Genomic DNA, 17,399 nt, shown 5'->3' with positions numbered 1-17,399 from the left:
AAACTGTACTGAAAGGTATAATTCATCAACACTCATTTGTTGCACAGCCCTGCATATAAGGACAATACATTATCGGGTTAATTAGTGTAATCAACAAAAACATGATTATGTATTATAACAGATTAAGATATAATGAAACTTAAATATCCAGCCTCATAATAAAAAGGAGGTGCTTAATTTCACCATAATATAATTTTTTGAAAAATACTTCCTCCCTTGTGGAAAGGTAACAGATCATCTAAATCAGTTATACTATCTCGGGACAGATTTTAGCAAACTAAGGTGCGCACTAATGAGAAATATATCCAAATATACAGCTTTTATAGGCCCTGAAAAATCAATCAAGAGTTTTAATAATTTCACATAAGAGTTTTCTGTATTTGTGTCCTTTTTTCTGTATTTGTTTTTCCTCATTGTTTTCGCAGTGAGCTGGATGAAGTGATGTCATACACCTCCACATGTTCAGTTGAGCAACAGGTGAATCAATAGGTGATGACACCGTCTGGGTCAAGTCGATAAACTCACTCTTTGACTGTTAAAAACTCTTGATGACAATGTAGAGATAAATAAAGAATGAGGAAATGTATATAATACAATATATAACAAGTGAAACTCATGTAAATTACATTATTTGTTCGGGAGCACAGGGTCCATACCAACTCAAATGATGCAAGCCTTCAGTAAAAGTGCAATAAAAATGTAAATGCTAGTGTTTTGGTGAAAGAATGGCACTGTAAAGGTGACTAAATCGAGTCCAGGGACTCCCTTCCAGCGTGCTAAAGCTAAATGAGGTTAATAGTTGCACCTTTGTTAATCTGGAGCATCACGCTGTTGCCCTCCTGGCCTATTTTTCCTGTACTCCTGCTCTATTTCCTTGTGCTTCTCGGGTCTATTTTCAGTGCCATGTAAACAGGGAGGGGAGGGGTCGAGGAGAGAGAGAGAGAGAGAGAGGGGGTGGGGGAGGAGCCTGCTTCCCGTCGGGGAGTAAATTTGGTGACGTCAGCGCAGCCAGCGCCCCTGCGCACCACACAAGCTGGAACACGCGCTCGCGGCTCGCGGACACCCCAACCGGAGAAAAAGAAGAAGAAGAAGAAGACGCTCGCGGGACGTCAGTTGAACATGGCGGTGGACGGGAGAGCTGTCACCAGTGTACGGGGGGAAACTGCGGCGTTTCTCTGAACGAAATAGAGGGATTTATATTTAAAAATATATAAATATATATATATATATATATATATATATATATATATATATATTTACAGACAGCATTGAGAAAATGTCAGACAACCAGAGCTGGAACTCCTCCGGTTCCGAGGAAGACGTCGAGCCCAGAGATGAGTCTGGACATCTTGTCGGTATCGTCGACTTGAGCGGAGTCCTCAGCAAGGTAAGTCACCCTTTTATTTTTAACCTTTTTTTTTTTTTTTTTTTTTTTTTTTTTACTGGCTCAACTGAATTTCATCTCAAGTGTTTTTTATTTGCCGCTTGCCAAGTCCCGCGGGCATAACTGTCAGGGAGGTGTCTGTTTACGTATGGGGGGGGTGGGGACCGAGGACAGCAGGTAAACACGGGCTTTGACACAACATGGCGTGTCTATTTTGAGGGTTTGGGTTGAACTGAATGATTTAAATACACTTTGCTGCTCGGGAATATTAGACCGGTAACCCCCCCCCCCCCCCCCCCCCCCCTCCTCCTACGTTGAACAGCAGGGTCTGTAATGCAGCACACAGCTCCCTGCAAAAGACAGATTAGTGTACAGTGTGATGAGGGTATAGGTTATTGTTTATAGTTCATTCCAGGTTCATTCATGTTGCATCGTTTCCCCCGTATTTTGATTTTTGGACCTGTGAACTCGTCTCAGGTGGCCACGGTTAAGCTATTATTTTTTTTACCTGGTGTACAGTGTGCAGACTTCAGTGTTTCCCCTCTCAAAAAGAGGTTAAAAGAAAGGCCTGCTGCACATTATTCCAACCATCAAAATGTAGATTCAGCAAATGGCGTGAGTGTTATGGGCAAATATCCAGAGATGCTGTACATATTGATTTGACCACAGTATGCAAGGTGCATGGAAAACATTTTAGTTTGGATGCTGGTACAAGTAAACAATGCTTGTTAACTGTGTAAATAACACTGCATGCACTTGTTAATCAGGTTTTGTTTTGGTAAACAAAGACAGTTAAGTCTCCCGCTAGACACATTCTTGGTAACCCCATTTTTGGTCCATATGCAGTCTGCTCACTTGTGCAAGATGTTGTTTTGGGCCAAATTGAGCAGTTTTAATTGGTTAAGCTGCTGGCAAGCTAATGTGGCATTAATGTCACTGTACACCGGTTGGCTCTAAACAGATTGCACGCTGACCCGCTAACTGAGCATATTGTGAGATTAAGCAGATCTGCATCCTGAAAAGCTCACCTCTTCAATCATACTAAACCCTATTCACGTCATAAGTCTATGAGGATTACTGTGTCCGTAGAATCCCACATCAATTCAGTTTTACCAGAAGTACAAAAATACACACGTGGTTTATGTTGTAATGTACACTAAGTTACCAGGAAAATGCAAACTGCTCTCCAATTAAATAATCCCTAAATCAAACAGTCCTTTAATAAATACTGTGTGTGACTTTTAATGTTGGTGATTCAACTCTGTGGTGATTGACGAGGCTGTCGTTTATGGTTTTGTTTTATTGGGCGGTGAGGTGTTAAATGTTCCTTTTGGTAACGTGAGCTCGACACCTTTCAATAACACAATGTGCAGCCTCTAAACCATTCAAATCACCATACAAAGAGCCAAAGCGGAAGTTTAAAAAAAAACACCTGACCTTTTAATTTAGGCATTTGTATTTATGTAGGTGCTTTTTAAAATGTTTCTTGTCACCCTGCATTCAAAGATATTCATTTAAGTGCTTTTTTTCCCCTCAGTGGACAAATTACATCCATGGATGGCAGGACCGTTGGGTGGTCCTCAAAAACAACACACTGAGCTACTACAAGTCTCAGGATGAGACCGAGTACGGCTGCCGGGGTTCCCTCTGCCTCAGCAAAGCTGTTATTACTGTGAGTACTATTGAGTTCCTTCACTACAAAGCGGCGCCCTTCCCTTTTCTTCGATATTCCACAATCTTTTAGCTGAAAGCTTCAGAGTGTATTTGAAGAAAGTTGCTGTGGGTCTTGAGTGCAGCCTTTCTTTTGTGCAATATCGGCCCTTTTTCAAAGAGTCTTTTTGAAAGAAAGAACGCTGCCGTTTAAGTAAGAGCGGGGAACCATCGCTCCTGTGTCACACATCCTCTGCTATTCAAGATCTGAGAGGCCGCTCTGTGGACGCTTATTTAAATTGCAAATGTAGCCACACACTACCCTTGTTTGTCACTTCACCTCCAGCTTCAGCTGATATTCTCTAGAATACACGTCGCTCTCGTTTGACCTTCCTTTTCAGAAACAGCCAGGTGGCGTTCAGGTGTTTAGGTTGCGTGCCTGTGATAACCCCAGTGGATACATGTGGTGTACAGTTTAGAGTCTTGACCTTCTCCTGATATCTGTTGACTAGCTGCGATACGAAGAGGCGAATCAGTGTATTCTAACTCGATTATGTTGCTAATCATAGTTGACATTGTCTTTTCATAACCAGGAAATCAGCAGCAATATGGGGGAAATGACATTAAATTATTACAAATCAAATCAACTAAAGAATAACTGTTAGCCGTCAGCTGGTGAACTCTCTCTCCCTGTTTTTAATGCTCCGCCGGTCGTTGCAGTGCTGCGAAATACGACAATTCTAACCAACCAAAGTTGATTCCACGCCCGAAACATCACGACTGGGATAAGTTGATCACATGAGGAGCGCATTAGGAGAAAATCTGAAGAGCAAAGAAGGACTTTTCTGTTTCCGCATCAGCTTTCCTCCACACCCCTCTCCACATTCCTTTTGAGAAATATATATACGATCTATCAGATGTGATTCAGATGTCAGGCGTCCACCATGTGTTTCTGTTTAATTCACAAGGCTAGGACTCTGCTTCCCGGATCCGTGAGCAGGCCTGAGGCTTGACTCACTGTTGACGGTTCTAATCAGATGAGGAACTTTACCCTGGACGTTCTCAAACGTGTTCCTGATCTCCTGATTATGTCCCAAGTTATGCTCGAGGGTAGTTTGCCCATCAGGTGACTGTCTTGGTTTCAAAACAACATGCTGTGTTGGTAACGGTTAACCGAGGGAGCTTCGTCATGAGACGAGTAATGTCCCGTCGCTGCGTGGGATGGACTGAGAAATTAGAGCCGCGGTAGCTCACATCGAGGGAAAGACTCCCATCATGCCAATCAGGCTTTTAATAATACCGCGTCTCAGAGATTCAAAAGCTAAGCACAGGAAATGCATCCGAACGCTTCGTCAGTGTTTACTGCCGGCTGTTTACATCGTTCCACCTCGCATCACGTTTCAGAACATTCATTGACCGATTCTCTCTCTCTCTCCCTCTCTCTCTCTCTCTCCAAACAGTAACAAGGTCAAATTAATAAGTTACTGTTCCCGTGCGGCATAAAGAAGGCTTTGTTATTAACCGTATTTGTTCAGCTTCATCCATTCCCAGCTTATGTCAATATTAACCTCCACGTGGCGCTCAACTGTCGTCATTTCTCATTCCACTGGAAACGGGCCTCAAAAGGTCTGCGGCGTAAATATTGATGAGTTATAGCTGCACAAACGGCTATTACAATATGTGTTGTTTTTCAACAGTATTTCTTTCTTTTTGAGTTCCCCCTCTTGTCTTTTCTGACGCTTCACACTTGGTTCAATTTGGCCCAAAGTTAGGAACTTTGCTACTAATACTATGGCAATAAAAAAAAAAAGATCACAATTATAAAAGAATTTCATAATATAAATCTTCTGCCCGTTTTCAAATGTCCAAAATAAGCGTTCAATGCTCACATCTGAGAAGCTGCTACCAGCAAAACGTTTTTGTTTTTTCATTTTGACTTTCAAAATATATCGACTTAATAGTTTTAATGGACTTGTCTTTGCAGCTCCGGTGTGCAAACACTCTGTAATTATGTAATTAGTTCAAATGGAAGTGGTTTAAGTTGCACTGGGAGTCATTCGCGGATTTCAGTTGCCAAACTCGGGTCGACCTGTGAGGAAAACTCGGCAGTTTAAAATATAATGCAATCAATTGGTCATACGCTTCAAACTGCTTACTCCAAATTTCAACAGACTGGAAACCGTTTGACACCTTTTTCACAATCAAAAGGGAGGATTGGTGGCCGAGCCGCTGGATTAGATTGCGTTACGCTCGTCTGTCCTGCCCCTGTTTACACAACAGTAAAGGTAGGTCTTGTGTGTTCACAGCAACATGGGGAACATAATAATGGTATCCAGTTCGGTGAATATTAAGTGTCACAACATATTTATTGTGCACAAAGAACTAATGTTACGAACACATGGGGCATTAGTACTCCTTAGTATCCCATAAGTAAATATTAGAGTTAAATAGAAATGTTAATTAGTTGAAAACCAAACTATTGACAGTTGATTTTGGAAATTGAATATCTTGGCATCTTAACTCAAGATGTGCGTGTGCGTGAAAGTCTGCTTTCCACTGTCGCCATTTCTAGATCCAGGGTCAGTTAATAAGACCTTGAATTCCCTCTCACTGGAAGTGTTGAGTGAGTCTGTAGTAGTTATACATACTGGGTGGTTCTTCGAGGCACTTTTCATCTCCATAACTGCCACAAAGAGAAAAGGAAACGCACACTTGAGGTCAAGCGGAGGTCGCTTAGGCCACTACGAATGACGTCGGGGCTTCCGGTGGAAAATTGCAAAAGTGTCCTCAGCCAGGAAAGGAGACTCTTTCTCCAAAAGCATGTGACTTCCTCACCGTCAGGGGGTCACGAGGAGGACACCGGAGAGACCTGAATGTTGTGTTTATTTAACCTTTTCCTTGTCTTTTCACTCTCGACTACTTGGGGGCGAGACAAGTCACCGTTTCCTGCACCGGAAGCCGCCGGGATCACGTTTCTTGTGTCCGGAGTCAACAGAGAAAGACGTTTTGTTGGGTTTTCTGGACTGTGACTGCAAACACGTACGCCAGCTCTGAACAGGTTGGGAGGGAGAGGCCTGAAGGGGAGGCTTTTTGAAGAATATAGAGGCAGAAAAGCTGTTTTATCATCGTTTTAATGCATTCATATTTCTTGCTAAACCGGAAGGGGGGGGGGGGGGCATAATCATTTTAGCCCCGTATGATTAATTTCTCCCTGTCCTGTCCTGTCCTCAACATGCTCCCTCATAACACCATACATCAAACACTTTGACACTAATGATCTGTACGTGGTTCATAATAATAATAATTTGACATGAAAGGATCACGCAATCCCCCAAAATTACCAAAAGATGGGTAGTGTGAGGTACTTAGTTGGTAAGTTTAATTTTTCAAAGTTAATTCTGCTGAGCGTAGATAAGTATCACCTTCATTTCACTTCTGACCACAACATAAAGCGGTGAAAATATTCTAAATATAGTATACACTTAAACGGGATATTGATTTTATGTTTGTTTTTTTAAATACATTTTGCTGCTATTATCCAGTGTCGGTGTTCCTGTCTGCTCCTCCGAACTGGGGCTGTGCTTACCGTCATCCACTGGAGGCGATACGCTGACCAATACAAGTAATACAACTCCAATTTAAAAATACAAAACAAAACATCCAAACTACCCTCTTTTTTTTTAACTCGCCAAAAATAATCGAAAACATTGATCCTGGGATCCAAAGTGCTTTGCTGCTGGAGGTCTTCCATGCCGACACTGTGCATTAGAAATTCTCATGCCCTCATTGACTTCTACATTGACCTGTGTGTTAAGTTGTTCATTAATCAACCTACACACACATGCACAAGTAGACAGAACACACAAACCCCCCCCCGTCTGCTTGCCTTTCACAGCGGGTCCAGGATCTGAGATCAATGTCATGGCATCTCGTGATGTGCGAGGCGGCTAAAACGACCTTCCCGTGACAGACTGTTGTTTACTGTAGCCTTGGATCCCAGTAGCCTTCTCCAAACCCAGTGCAGGCTTTCACTCCTCAATCCTGCTTTTCCAGTCAGTATGCCCGTGACCCCCCATCGCCTAGAGGTGACGAAGGGGAATCCATTTTCTCACTTTCCTAGCAACCAAATAACACTAAACCATCCACACGCACTCATTTCTCACGGTGGTACTGGGGCGTAATCGTACGAAGGGAGAGCGATTTTCTTTTAACTTGTATAATTTAAAAATAAGAGCTGGTAGATTTATGGTCCGTGGGTTGGTCCGGATTTTGAAGCTAGTCGGTGTCGCTCTGGCTTTTTAAGAAAGGAGGAGGCTGTTGACGTTGTGAAGATAAGGATGCAACGCTCTCTCGTTTCCTCGATAACTTTCACATGAGGCTTCTGTGGTTTGGCAGGCGTTCAGCGTCGGGCCTCGTATCGTTGCATTATTGACAGTGAGCGTCTGTTCTTGGCCGCGGTGCCGTCCAGGTGTTCGGGCAACGCTGGCCAAGTCGCACCCCTCCAATGAAGCCTCTTTAATGACACCGAAGTGGGCCATTTATTCCTCTGCCAGCTCACTGGAGCGACACAATGCTCAGTAATGGTTTGGTCTCCGGTGGTCTCATGGTGGTCTCCGGGTGGTGTTGGACTAAAAGCTTGCATTTGTTAACGATCAACTTTGTCTGTTTTTATTATAGCTCGTCTCAGTAAATATACATATAAGCATGTTCATCTTTTTATAGGTTAAATAGAGTAGGCTTCATTAATTAAAAAAAAAAGTATAATATTGTCTGAACAAGCACACGCTGATGCTTATTTAATTTCTCGAGTATTTACTTCCCACGAGTACAAAACCATGTTGATATTCTTTTATTTAAATTACCAGAAAGCGTCGTTATCGGAATACCACATATATATATATATATATATATATATATATATATATATATATATATATATATATATATATATATATATATATATATATATATCAAACTAGCTGAAAGCGCTCGTCCGTGGAACAAGTCTCGGCCCTCCCCGCAGGAAGTAGGTTGCGCGTTTACAATTCTTCCAAGTTCTGGATCCCAGATGTGTTTTATTTTGTATTGAGGCGAGCTCGAGGAATGCGGAGGTTCTCTTCTCTGATGCGGTTCCCCCCTTTTGGCCTCCAGTGTAACTGCAGTCTGGCATTCCTGCTCCGTCGGTCTTTTGTTTCTTTGTCCTTTCTAACGAGCCCGACTCGCCATCAGACCTCGAGGGTGAATTAGCAACGAGCCTCCCTGTGGAGGTGGCCCTGATGCATTTGGTAAATACCATTGCTGCCATCACCATTCCCTCCACCTGCGTCCTCTACCAGCACACATACACACACACACACACACACAGTCCCTGGATGCTGCCCCGGCCACGCCGACACAGCAGTTTCACACCGCTGACGGTGCTCTGGAGGGCCATTAGGAATATGCTCCATCCTGCAAGTTTCCTTTTTCTTTTTTTTTTTTTAAAAGGCCCGTTTATCCTCCACTCCTTCGGGACGTTGTCTGAAACGTTGGAGGCTGTTGTGCGTCTGGTGCACTCTCTTTTCTCCCTTTCGTCCTCTATCTCTTGAGAGTTTTATGGATATAGGGCCCGCATCGAATAAATTCCACTCTCGACACTTTGACCGCGGTGGATCGCCGCGTTTCTAAACCGATTGTAATGGAGAGAGAGAGAGAGAGAGAGAGAGAGAGAGATAAGCAGTTTGCTATTTCAGTGTCATTTTAATGGCTATTTACATCGATCGCCACCTCCTCACATGTGCCTCTCTTTGCACTTCCTGAACGGGGGGATGGGGGGGGGGGAGAGATTTGTGTTTCCTCTTTCTACGAAAAAGAACATGGCGGCAAGCTAAAAAAAATAAAAATGTATTTCGGCACTCTCATCGCTCAGACTGCTCCGGTATCATCCCTCTGCTTTTATCGGATGTCGAGAGAGAGAGCATTCGGATAAGGAGATACTTACATAACAGTTGTAATATTTTCGAACGCACACTGACTAAACCTTTTGTCCTTTTTTTTTTGTCTTTCAGCCTCATGAGTTTGACGAGTGCCGGCTGGACATCAGTGTAAATGACAGCGTGTGGTACCTCAGAGCACAAGACCCGGAGCACAGGCACCAGTGGATCGACTCCGTGGAGTTGCACAGAGTGAGTCATACACACACTTTAAACACGGCGGACAACAAACTGCTGCTATCAAAAGGAAACCACATCCTGACACGAGGTCGTATTTGTGCATGTGTGTGTGTGTGTGTGTGTGTGTGTGTGTGTGCTTATTGTGTGTGTGTTTCTATCAGACTATCAGAGAGGGGAGGAGAGAGAAAGGAGGAATCCAGGGGACAATATTCATCCCTCCACCACTGGTGCGTTTGTTGGCAAGTTTGTTGAACTAAATGAGTGCTTTACTCGTCTTCTTCTGCACAGTTCTCTGTAGTAGCAAGTGTGTGTGTTTGTGTGTGTGTGTGTGTGTGTGTTAACGTGGGCCATACGTCCTCAATTTAGATGCTTCACAATTGGTGCATGACTCATTTAATGGCTTTCCACAAAGGGGACGCTCGGCTGAAAGTTGTCTTAACCTTGCGCTAACAATCGGCGCATTGTGACGATAATCCCCTTCTCATTGACAGACGGGCAACACAAAAGGTTACGGGAATTTAAAGCTGTTTAAAACAAACAATCCAGAGAGAGAACCGTTTTAATGCTTTTTTTTTTTTTTTCTTTGGGAGTAACCCGTCCTAGAGGAGAGCGGCGGCTCGGACTGTAGTCAAGGTGTCCTTGCTTTTGTTGTTTGCTTAAAATGTCACTACAAAGTAAATTTACACAGGGCGGAAAATACAAGTTTAACCTTAGTGTGGAAAGCCATGTAAAGACCGAAAGTAGCACCCAATGTACTCAATGTGAGGAACAAAGGAAGCAGGTTTGCAGGCCCTGCTGGTGGCTGCCGAGGAGACGACAATGGAGGCAGCGAAGACCTATAAAAGAGGTTTATGTTCATAAATACACAGCAACCGAGCATCAAATATGTACGTGATGTTCTGCATTGTTGATGAAGAGAATCCCGCGTGATGAGCGAGTGCTTCTGGTGTGTATTATTCATCCCGGTCTCAGACGACACGATTACACAACTTTTCATACGGATTTGAACGTTTGTATCGGAGCCAAAACATAATCCAGAGTGAAGCAATAGTCGAGTGTGTCTGCCATGGATGAGTAGAAGGCGGTCGCCACACCTTCAGCCCGTCTGCCAAAACAACACACATGCTTACTTCGTTTTGGGAAACCCCCCCCCCCCTCATCCCTCTTCCCTCACTTGTCCCAGGACCAGGGAGCCACCGTGACTCATCCACATACCGTACACACACACACACACACACACACACACCGTCCCACCCACTATGAATCACCACTTCTTCCTAAAAGGCTCCGCTTCCCCTTTCGAAACCCCCAACATTACTCACAGCAGCGCCTGAGCGGCCCAGCGTCTCCACGGAGACCCAACACACGGCAGCTAACGCTCACATCCAAACAGGAAAACAACGGTTTCTAGGAAACCCTCCCCGTCAAAAGAATGTGCAGCGACAGCCACGTGACATCAATCCTAGTAACGTAACGCGTCATCATTTAGGCCCAATTTTTCATAGCTTTACATTGTGACCTGGAGAAGTCTGTTTTATGCTCAGGGAAAGCATTTTTACTTTGTATTAATCCGCGCCATGTTTTTATTTCTCCTCTTGTCCAAAAATTCAGTCATGCGAGTGCACTTCGGCTTCATTCACCCGACACATAATCACACTCCTTCAGTTGCTCAGTATTTGTCTTGCTGCATGCATCTCAAGAACGTGTGCATGTGTGTACCTTTTTACCTTTGAGCCAATAAGCAGCACCGATGCAAATGCAGGCTGAGTTACTTCTGGCTGTTGACCGACAGTAACCCCCCTGGCTCACGCAGACTGCCATTGCACGTGCATTGATGTTTCGCTGCCCCCTGGTGGTCGAAATCGGAAGCGACGCTTCTCTCTTGTTTCCACCAGTGTCCTCCCTCTCTCTCTCTCTCTGCTGTCACGCACCGTCTGTTTTGATGGCCGGGGCTGTTGTGTAACAGGAGAGGGAGAGGGGGGGGGCCGGGGGGGGGAACGGGTCGGCTTTACGGGAAGTCGGTTGATGTTTCTGCCTCGTTGCCATGGTCACTGGATGTGTGTGTCACGTTTCTGCGGCTTTTGAGGCCACGGTGTTGTGTGAAGGGTTTCACTGCAGCACCACGGATATTACCAAGGCTGTTCGTACTGGTGTACATATTTGGATGTCCACAAATGCATTTTTAAAACCCGCCATCTCAAAATACTTCCTGAATGCGATGCTTCACGGGTAGAGAACACGCTGATTAATTCCATATTTAAAACATCAGAACAGCTGCGGCTCACAACTGCTGAATTATGGCTGGTTTTTTTGTGGGTGATGGTACTAATGTATTTTATTAAGTTTGTTTACCCCGTGACAACCTCATTTAATTGTGTGTTTGTTCGTAGGCTGACTCTGGATACGGATCAGAGTCTAGTCTGCGGAGACATGGCTCCATGCTGTCGCTCACGTCGGCCACCAGTGGCTTCTCTGCCACCTCCACCTCCTCCTTCAAGGTGAGCTTTCAGGTTAACGTTTAACCCCAGTGAAATAAGTCATCGGCTGTAAATTTTGTATGTGCACACAAGTGGAATTATCACACACACACACATTCTGTTGTTTTTACACAGTTAGCGGGTCATTCCAGGTTGAATTGTGGTCCGTGTAATTGTAAACAAAGGCCTAACCGCGTTCTTGTCTCTTAAGAAGGGTCACAGCCTGAGAGAGAAGCTGTCGGAGATGGAGACCTTCAGAGATATCTTGTGCCGGCAGGTGGACACGCTTCAGAAATACTTTGACGGCTGTTCGGACGCCGTGACGAAGGATGAGCTGCAGAGGGATAAAAGTAAGACCTGCAGACATCTACACGCATTTGTAACCAAATGGTTTGAGTCAAGATTATTTTTTTCTGGGGGAAAAAAACATTTTCCAGCACCAGTCGAGCTTTTATTTTGTAGGATGTATCGATCAGTCAATCGATTCGAAAATAATAAGCCACGATTTTCCAGCGTCTCTATGCAAGGATTCAATGCTTTTACTTTCTCATATATTTGATAATAAACTAAATACTTTTTTGTTTTTGATTTTTTTTTTTTAAGTGAAGACTTTCACAGTTTTTAGGCATTTTATTGTGAAAACACTTCGTTGATAAATCAAGAAACTAACCAGTAGATTAATAGATAATAAAAACATCTGTTAGTTGAAGTTGCCTTGTTTATTTTGTCTTGCAGCTGTTAAATTAGGTTTAGCAATGCGTGGAGGAAATGGAATAACACAGTGAGACGTTTGTGAATTGCTTCCAAAAAATATGGTTAACTTGTCCCTAATTTTAAGAATATTTAGTTTGCATCTAGATTATGAAAATATTTTCAGTTTTAAAAGAAACTCTCAGAGGAGCTCGTCTGGAATGTGTCTGTGTGACACATATTCTACGAGCCCCCTCACCCCATCTTGGCTGGATGAACACTGGCTCACGGCCGCCTGCTGCTGGGCGCCCGCGGACCACCATGGTGGATGAAGCCCTGCTTTTGTTCTGCTCACCTCCCTCTCTCCATCTCTCTCTCTCTCTCTCTCTCTCTCTCATCCCCCTCTCTCCATTCTAAAGATGAAACCAGACCATTGTCATGTTGTCCAGCGCAGCAGAGCTGCAGCTTTAGTTGTGAATGGGCTGGTTGGCGTTCAGCGGGACCCGACAGGGAACGGCTCCGACTTTGCATTTCCTTTCTGAAACTTGATTTCACTTCTTTCTTCTTTTTTTTTTTCCAGTCGTGGAGGACGATGAAGACGACTTCCCCAACACCCGGACAGACGGAGAGTTTCTGCACAACAACCACGGCATCAAAGAGAAATGTGAGTCGTGCAGAATTCTTCCTCTAAAGTATTTTTCTATAACCTTGAATGTTCATAACTATCAAGCCCCTACAAGGTGTTATCTATTAAGGCAGAGCAGCACAGACCAAAAACACTAAATAGACAAATGTCTCAATGTGTATATATATATATATATATGTGTGTGTGTGTATATATATATATATATATATATATATATATATATATATATATATATATATATATATATATATATATAATAAAAATATATATATATATATATATATATATATATATATATATATATATATATATATAATAATAATAATAAATTATATTTTTTTTATATATATATCCTCTTCTATGCAGTGTTCCAGTCTGTGAGTCCCAAGGGAATCAATGGCATAGACTTTAAGGGCGAGGCCATCACGTTCAAGGCCACCACAGCTGGGATCTTGGCCACGTTGTCCCACTGTATCGACCTCATGGTGAAGAGAGAAGACAGCTGGCAAAAACGAGTGGATAAGGTGAGCGGCGTTTGGATCTAATTAGCCTTATTGCATGCTTTTTTAAAAAATGTTATTGTTTGTTTTTTCAAAGTTTTAGTAGAGGAGCAGGTATTTTAATGATTCTGTGTTTGTAGGAGATGGAGAAGCGGCGTAGAATAGAGGAGGGCTACAAATCCGCCCTGAATGAGTTGAAGAAAAAGTCTCACTTTGGAGGTCCAGATTATGAGGTGAAGTATAGAATTCACCCACAATGCAGCAGGGCGTTTGTGTTTGTGTCAGAACCTTTTTGAAGTAACGTTCCCTCTCCACCTCGTCGTCAGGAGGGTCCAAACAGCCTCATCAACGAGGACGAGTTCTTCGATGCGGTCGAAGCCGCTCTCGACCGACAGGACAAAATAGAAGAGCAGGTGAGGCGCCGGTGTCAACTTGAAGGTGCGAGTCGATGGCTTTGATGGTCGCGTATATTAAAAAAAGTCGTGGGATTGTCGTCGTTGTTTGTGTCCAGTCCCACACGGAGAAGATAAGATTGCAGCGATCCAGCCCGGTTCCCCCCGGAGACGTCTACTCCAGCATCGGCACGCACAGGTACTCCGACAAGGTAAGCGATGACCTTTAACCCCCTTAAAACTGTTCACGCCCACGAGCTACTTTCATCACACCTCCATTCTTCTTTCATCTCGTCTCTTCTTTGTGTTTTTATCCGCCGTCCCCTTCCCCCCCACCCCCCATTAACGGCGTGGGCTTCATCATTAATAGATGGCGGCATAAAGCACGAGCTCCCGGTACATCCGTGTGAATTAATAATTGCTAATGTTTAAAGACCTGCATGTTCAAATATAGTCCGGCTCTACACATCAATGCTTTGCGTTTTTTAGATTTAGTTCCTCTTAAAACTAGACGTGTAGACTTTCTATCATGTCATGCCGAGTCGTCGTTTTGTAATGGTCTTTCTCTCTCTCTCTCTCTCTCTCTCTCTCTCTCTCTCTCTGTGCCCGGCCTCGTGTTATAGGTAGAGGAGATGGTGCAGAGTCACATGACCTACTCACTGCAGGACGTTGGTGGAGACGCAAACTGGCAGCTGGTTGTGGAAGAGGGAGAAATGAAGGTATGAGGATTTGTAAAAAGATGTAATTCAGGTTCCTCTCACTGTGACTTTAGTGATATTTATGTCACTAAAGTAGGAAATTATTCACATAAGTCTCAAGTGTTCTTGAAATAACATTTATCTGGAACTATTGGACCTAATGTGTTCTCTTCAACTCAAATATAACATCCACAACATTAGAAAATGATTTAACCTAATTTCCCGTGTGTGTGTGTGTGTGTGTGTGTGTGTGTGTGTGTGTGTGTGCAGGTGTACAGGAGAGAGGTGGAAGAAAATGGGATTGTTTTGGACCCGCTGAAGGCCACCCATTCGGTAAAGGGGGTGACGGGTCACGAGGTCTGCCACTACTTCTGGGACACGACCTACCGCAACGACTGGGAGAGTAAGTCCTCCCAACCCACTCTGGCCGCTAGAGGGCAGTCTTTCTTTACACATATTAGTACAATAGTGGATGTCAAAACACAGTAACTGTTACTCTGATTGTGCAGACAAGGGAGGGGGTAACCCATGGCAACAGTTTGAGGAGTGTGCAGCAGCATTAGATACACCACTTTAAGCCATTCGGACCGAGACCACTTTGAGAGGACCGAGTTTAAATAAAGAAAAAACTTTATTTGTAACATGTTCTCTGCCTCTTTCAGCCACGATTGAAAACTTCAACGTCGTGGAGACGCTGTCGGACAACGTGGCCATCGTGTTTCAGACGCACAAGGTGAGCGTCGCCGCTGGGATGGATCTGTTTGCCTGTGTGTGTGTGTGTGTGTGTGTGTGTGTGTGTGTGTGGAATCTGAAAGTGATGACAAATGGTCTGCGCCTGCAGAGGGTGTGGCCTGCCTCTCAGAGGGACGTGCTGTACCTGTCCGCCATGAGGAAGATCATGGCCAGCAATGAGAACGACCCGGACACCTGGCTGGTCTGCAACTTCTCCGTGGACCACGACGACGCCCAGGTGAGCCCATCGAGTTGCGTTTCACTCGCTCGATGAGGACTTTATGTGATTACCCTGAATGACTCTTTACCCTCCGTGCCGCCGTCCCCACAGCCGTCCAGCCGCTGTGTCCGGGCCAAGATCAACATCGGCATGATCTGTCAGACCCTGGTCAGCCCACCAGAGGGCGACAAAGAGATCAGCAGAGACAACATCCTGTGTAAAATCACCTACGTCGCCAACGGTGGGTATCGACCTGTGCTGCTGGATTAGATTGGGTTTAAACTTCAGGTTATTTACGGGTCCTTAAAAGCCTTAGAAAAGGCTTTTTGAAAGTATCCAAAAGATCTTAAAGTAAGCATTCTTTTGGGTGCCTGGACAAACAAACTATAAAGTAGAATTTATATTGGAAATACAATTTTTTATTAGGTCTTTTTAGTATAGTATATAATATATTATGTCCTTAAAAAGTAATTGTACAGTCATACAAATGTAACTAATAAATTGTAGTGTCGTGTGCCATAACAAATCATCAAAATGTCATAAAGTATAGTTAGAATATCTATTTATATTACCTTTTCATAACGTACTAAACTAGTTTTTTTGTTTGTTTTTTACAACATACGACAACTATGACCTTTTATTAAATTATATTTTATACTTAATAACCTCAACAACTGACATTGTTATGGCCTTTTAATATATATTTTTTGGGAAACTTTTATAAAATTCCCTACTTTTAAATGGCTTTTCTTTTATTTATTATTATTTAGAATGTGACAGAAAATAGTAAAGTATGTGATTAAAAAAAATTTAAAAAAAACATTAAAAAAAACATCAGAAAGTATGACATATTTATGGTATCACTATTACTTATAAATGGGTTCATAAAGAGTAAATGTTGCCGAGTTATGTCGTGCTGTTCAGTTGGAACCTTCCAGCTCAGTCCGGTCTCTTGTCTCTGCAGTGAACCCGGGGGGCTGGGCTCCGGCCTCCGTGCTCAGGGCCGTGGCGAAGAGGGAGTACCCCAAGTTCCTCAAGCGCTTCACCTCCTACGTCCAGGAGAAAACTGCCGGCAAGCCCATCTTATTCTGAGGCCCCACCCTTCCCCCGAACTGGACCAATCAACCGGCGACGTGATGCCGTGACTCCTCCCCTTCGCTTCGGTGTTGAGACGCCGCAAAAGGACAAGAACGACTGTCTGCTGCTGCTGGGACCGGTCCGCCTCCTCCAACTGGGTTTCCCTCCCCTCCCAGTTTCCTTTTAGCTACTCAAGAAGAGGGCCCATCACGGCGGCTGCATTCCAACACCTGCGAGACGACCCTTGACCTCTGAGAGGGACACGTTCATCAGAAAGAATATTCTTTGAGTTAATTGATTGCTGCTTGTTTTTATTTTGTGATAAAATACTAATTGGCTTTTATTCAATCGGAGACGATGTCACGAGAGAACCCTCCTGTCGAGAACATGCTCCCAGCGGGGAACCCGGTCCTCCTTCCTTCCTTCCTTCCTTCCTTTCCTTCCTTCCCTCCCTCCCCAGAAGCTCACGGCTGACGCCATCTTCAACGCTCATGTCGGAGACCGACTTGTCTCTTTTCTGACAGATATATTAATATATATAAATGTATGTATGTATGTATGTTCTATAAGAAGTTTGTAAAGAAAATAGAAAAAAGAGACGACCTTTGCTAATAGACTGAAATGTTTTATTCTTTCCATTTAATAGCTTCTATTTTATGTTGTTTTCCCAGCTTTATTTTTAAAGCTGCCATCTTTTTTTTCTTCTAGTTGATTATCACCGATTTTGATTTTTAAGTCCAGAGGGCCGTCATGAAGCCCCCGTGACCCCTATGATCTAAGG

At 43.7% G+C, this 17,399-nt stretch overlaps 1 protein-coding gene across 4 annotated transcripts in view; it reads left to right on the top strand.

Annotated features, from left to right (window-relative positions):
- Window positions 1-1,007: 1,007 nt before the first annotated feature.
- LOC117740116 (ceramide transfer protein-like) overlaps window positions 1,008-17,399 on the top strand; it is a 17,120-nt gene continuing 728 nt past the window's right edge. Inside the window, exons 1-18 of one of the 4 annotated variants that reach the window (XM_034546300.1) lie at window positions 1,017-1,149; window positions 1,263-1,387; window positions 2,922-3,056; window positions 9,082-9,198; window positions 9,348-9,413; window positions 11,577-11,684; window positions 11,875-12,013; window positions 12,934-13,017; window positions 13,366-13,523; window positions 13,640-13,732; window positions 13,826-13,912; window positions 14,011-14,103; window positions 14,515-14,610; window positions 14,860-14,992; window positions 15,252-15,322; window positions 15,431-15,559; window positions 15,653-15,782; window positions 16,506-17,399. The exon at window positions 16,506-17,399 is cut by the window's right edge and continues 728 nt beyond it. In XM_034546300.1, coding sequence (XP_034402191.1) covers window positions 1,277-1,387; window positions 2,922-3,056; window positions 9,082-9,198; window positions 9,348-9,413; window positions 11,577-11,684; window positions 11,875-12,013; window positions 12,934-13,017; window positions 13,366-13,523; window positions 13,640-13,732; window positions 13,826-13,912; window positions 14,011-14,103; window positions 14,515-14,610; window positions 14,860-14,992; window positions 15,252-15,322; window positions 15,431-15,559; window positions 15,653-15,782; window positions 16,506-16,633 — 1,878 coding nt within the window. In that variant the 5' untranslated portion in view covers window positions 1,017-1,149; window positions 1,263-1,276 and the 3' untranslated portion in view covers window positions 16,634-17,399. Of the gene's footprint in view, window positions 1,388-2,921; window positions 3,057-9,081; window positions 9,199-9,347; window positions 9,414-11,576; window positions 11,685-11,874; window positions 12,014-12,933; window positions 13,018-13,365; window positions 13,524-13,639; window positions 13,733-13,825; window positions 13,913-14,010; window positions 14,104-14,514; window positions 14,611-14,859; window positions 14,993-15,251; window positions 15,323-15,430; window positions 15,560-15,652; window positions 15,783-16,505 lie in introns of all 4 variants that reach the window. The other 3 variants (XM_034546301.1, XM_034546299.1, XM_034546302.1) reach the window with 3 other exon arrangements.

The sequence above is a fragment of the Cyclopterus lumpus genome, chromosome 12 (assembly GCF_009769545.1).
Source record: "Cyclopterus lumpus isolate fCycLum1 chromosome 12, fCycLum1.pri, whole genome shotgun sequence".
Classification (NCBI taxonomy): domain Eukaryota; kingdom Metazoa; phylum Chordata; class Actinopteri; order Perciformes; family Cyclopteridae; genus Cyclopterus; species Cyclopterus lumpus.
The sequence above is the reverse complement of the archived record's forward strand: the minus strand, read 5'-3'. Positions and strand labels throughout refer to the sequence as shown.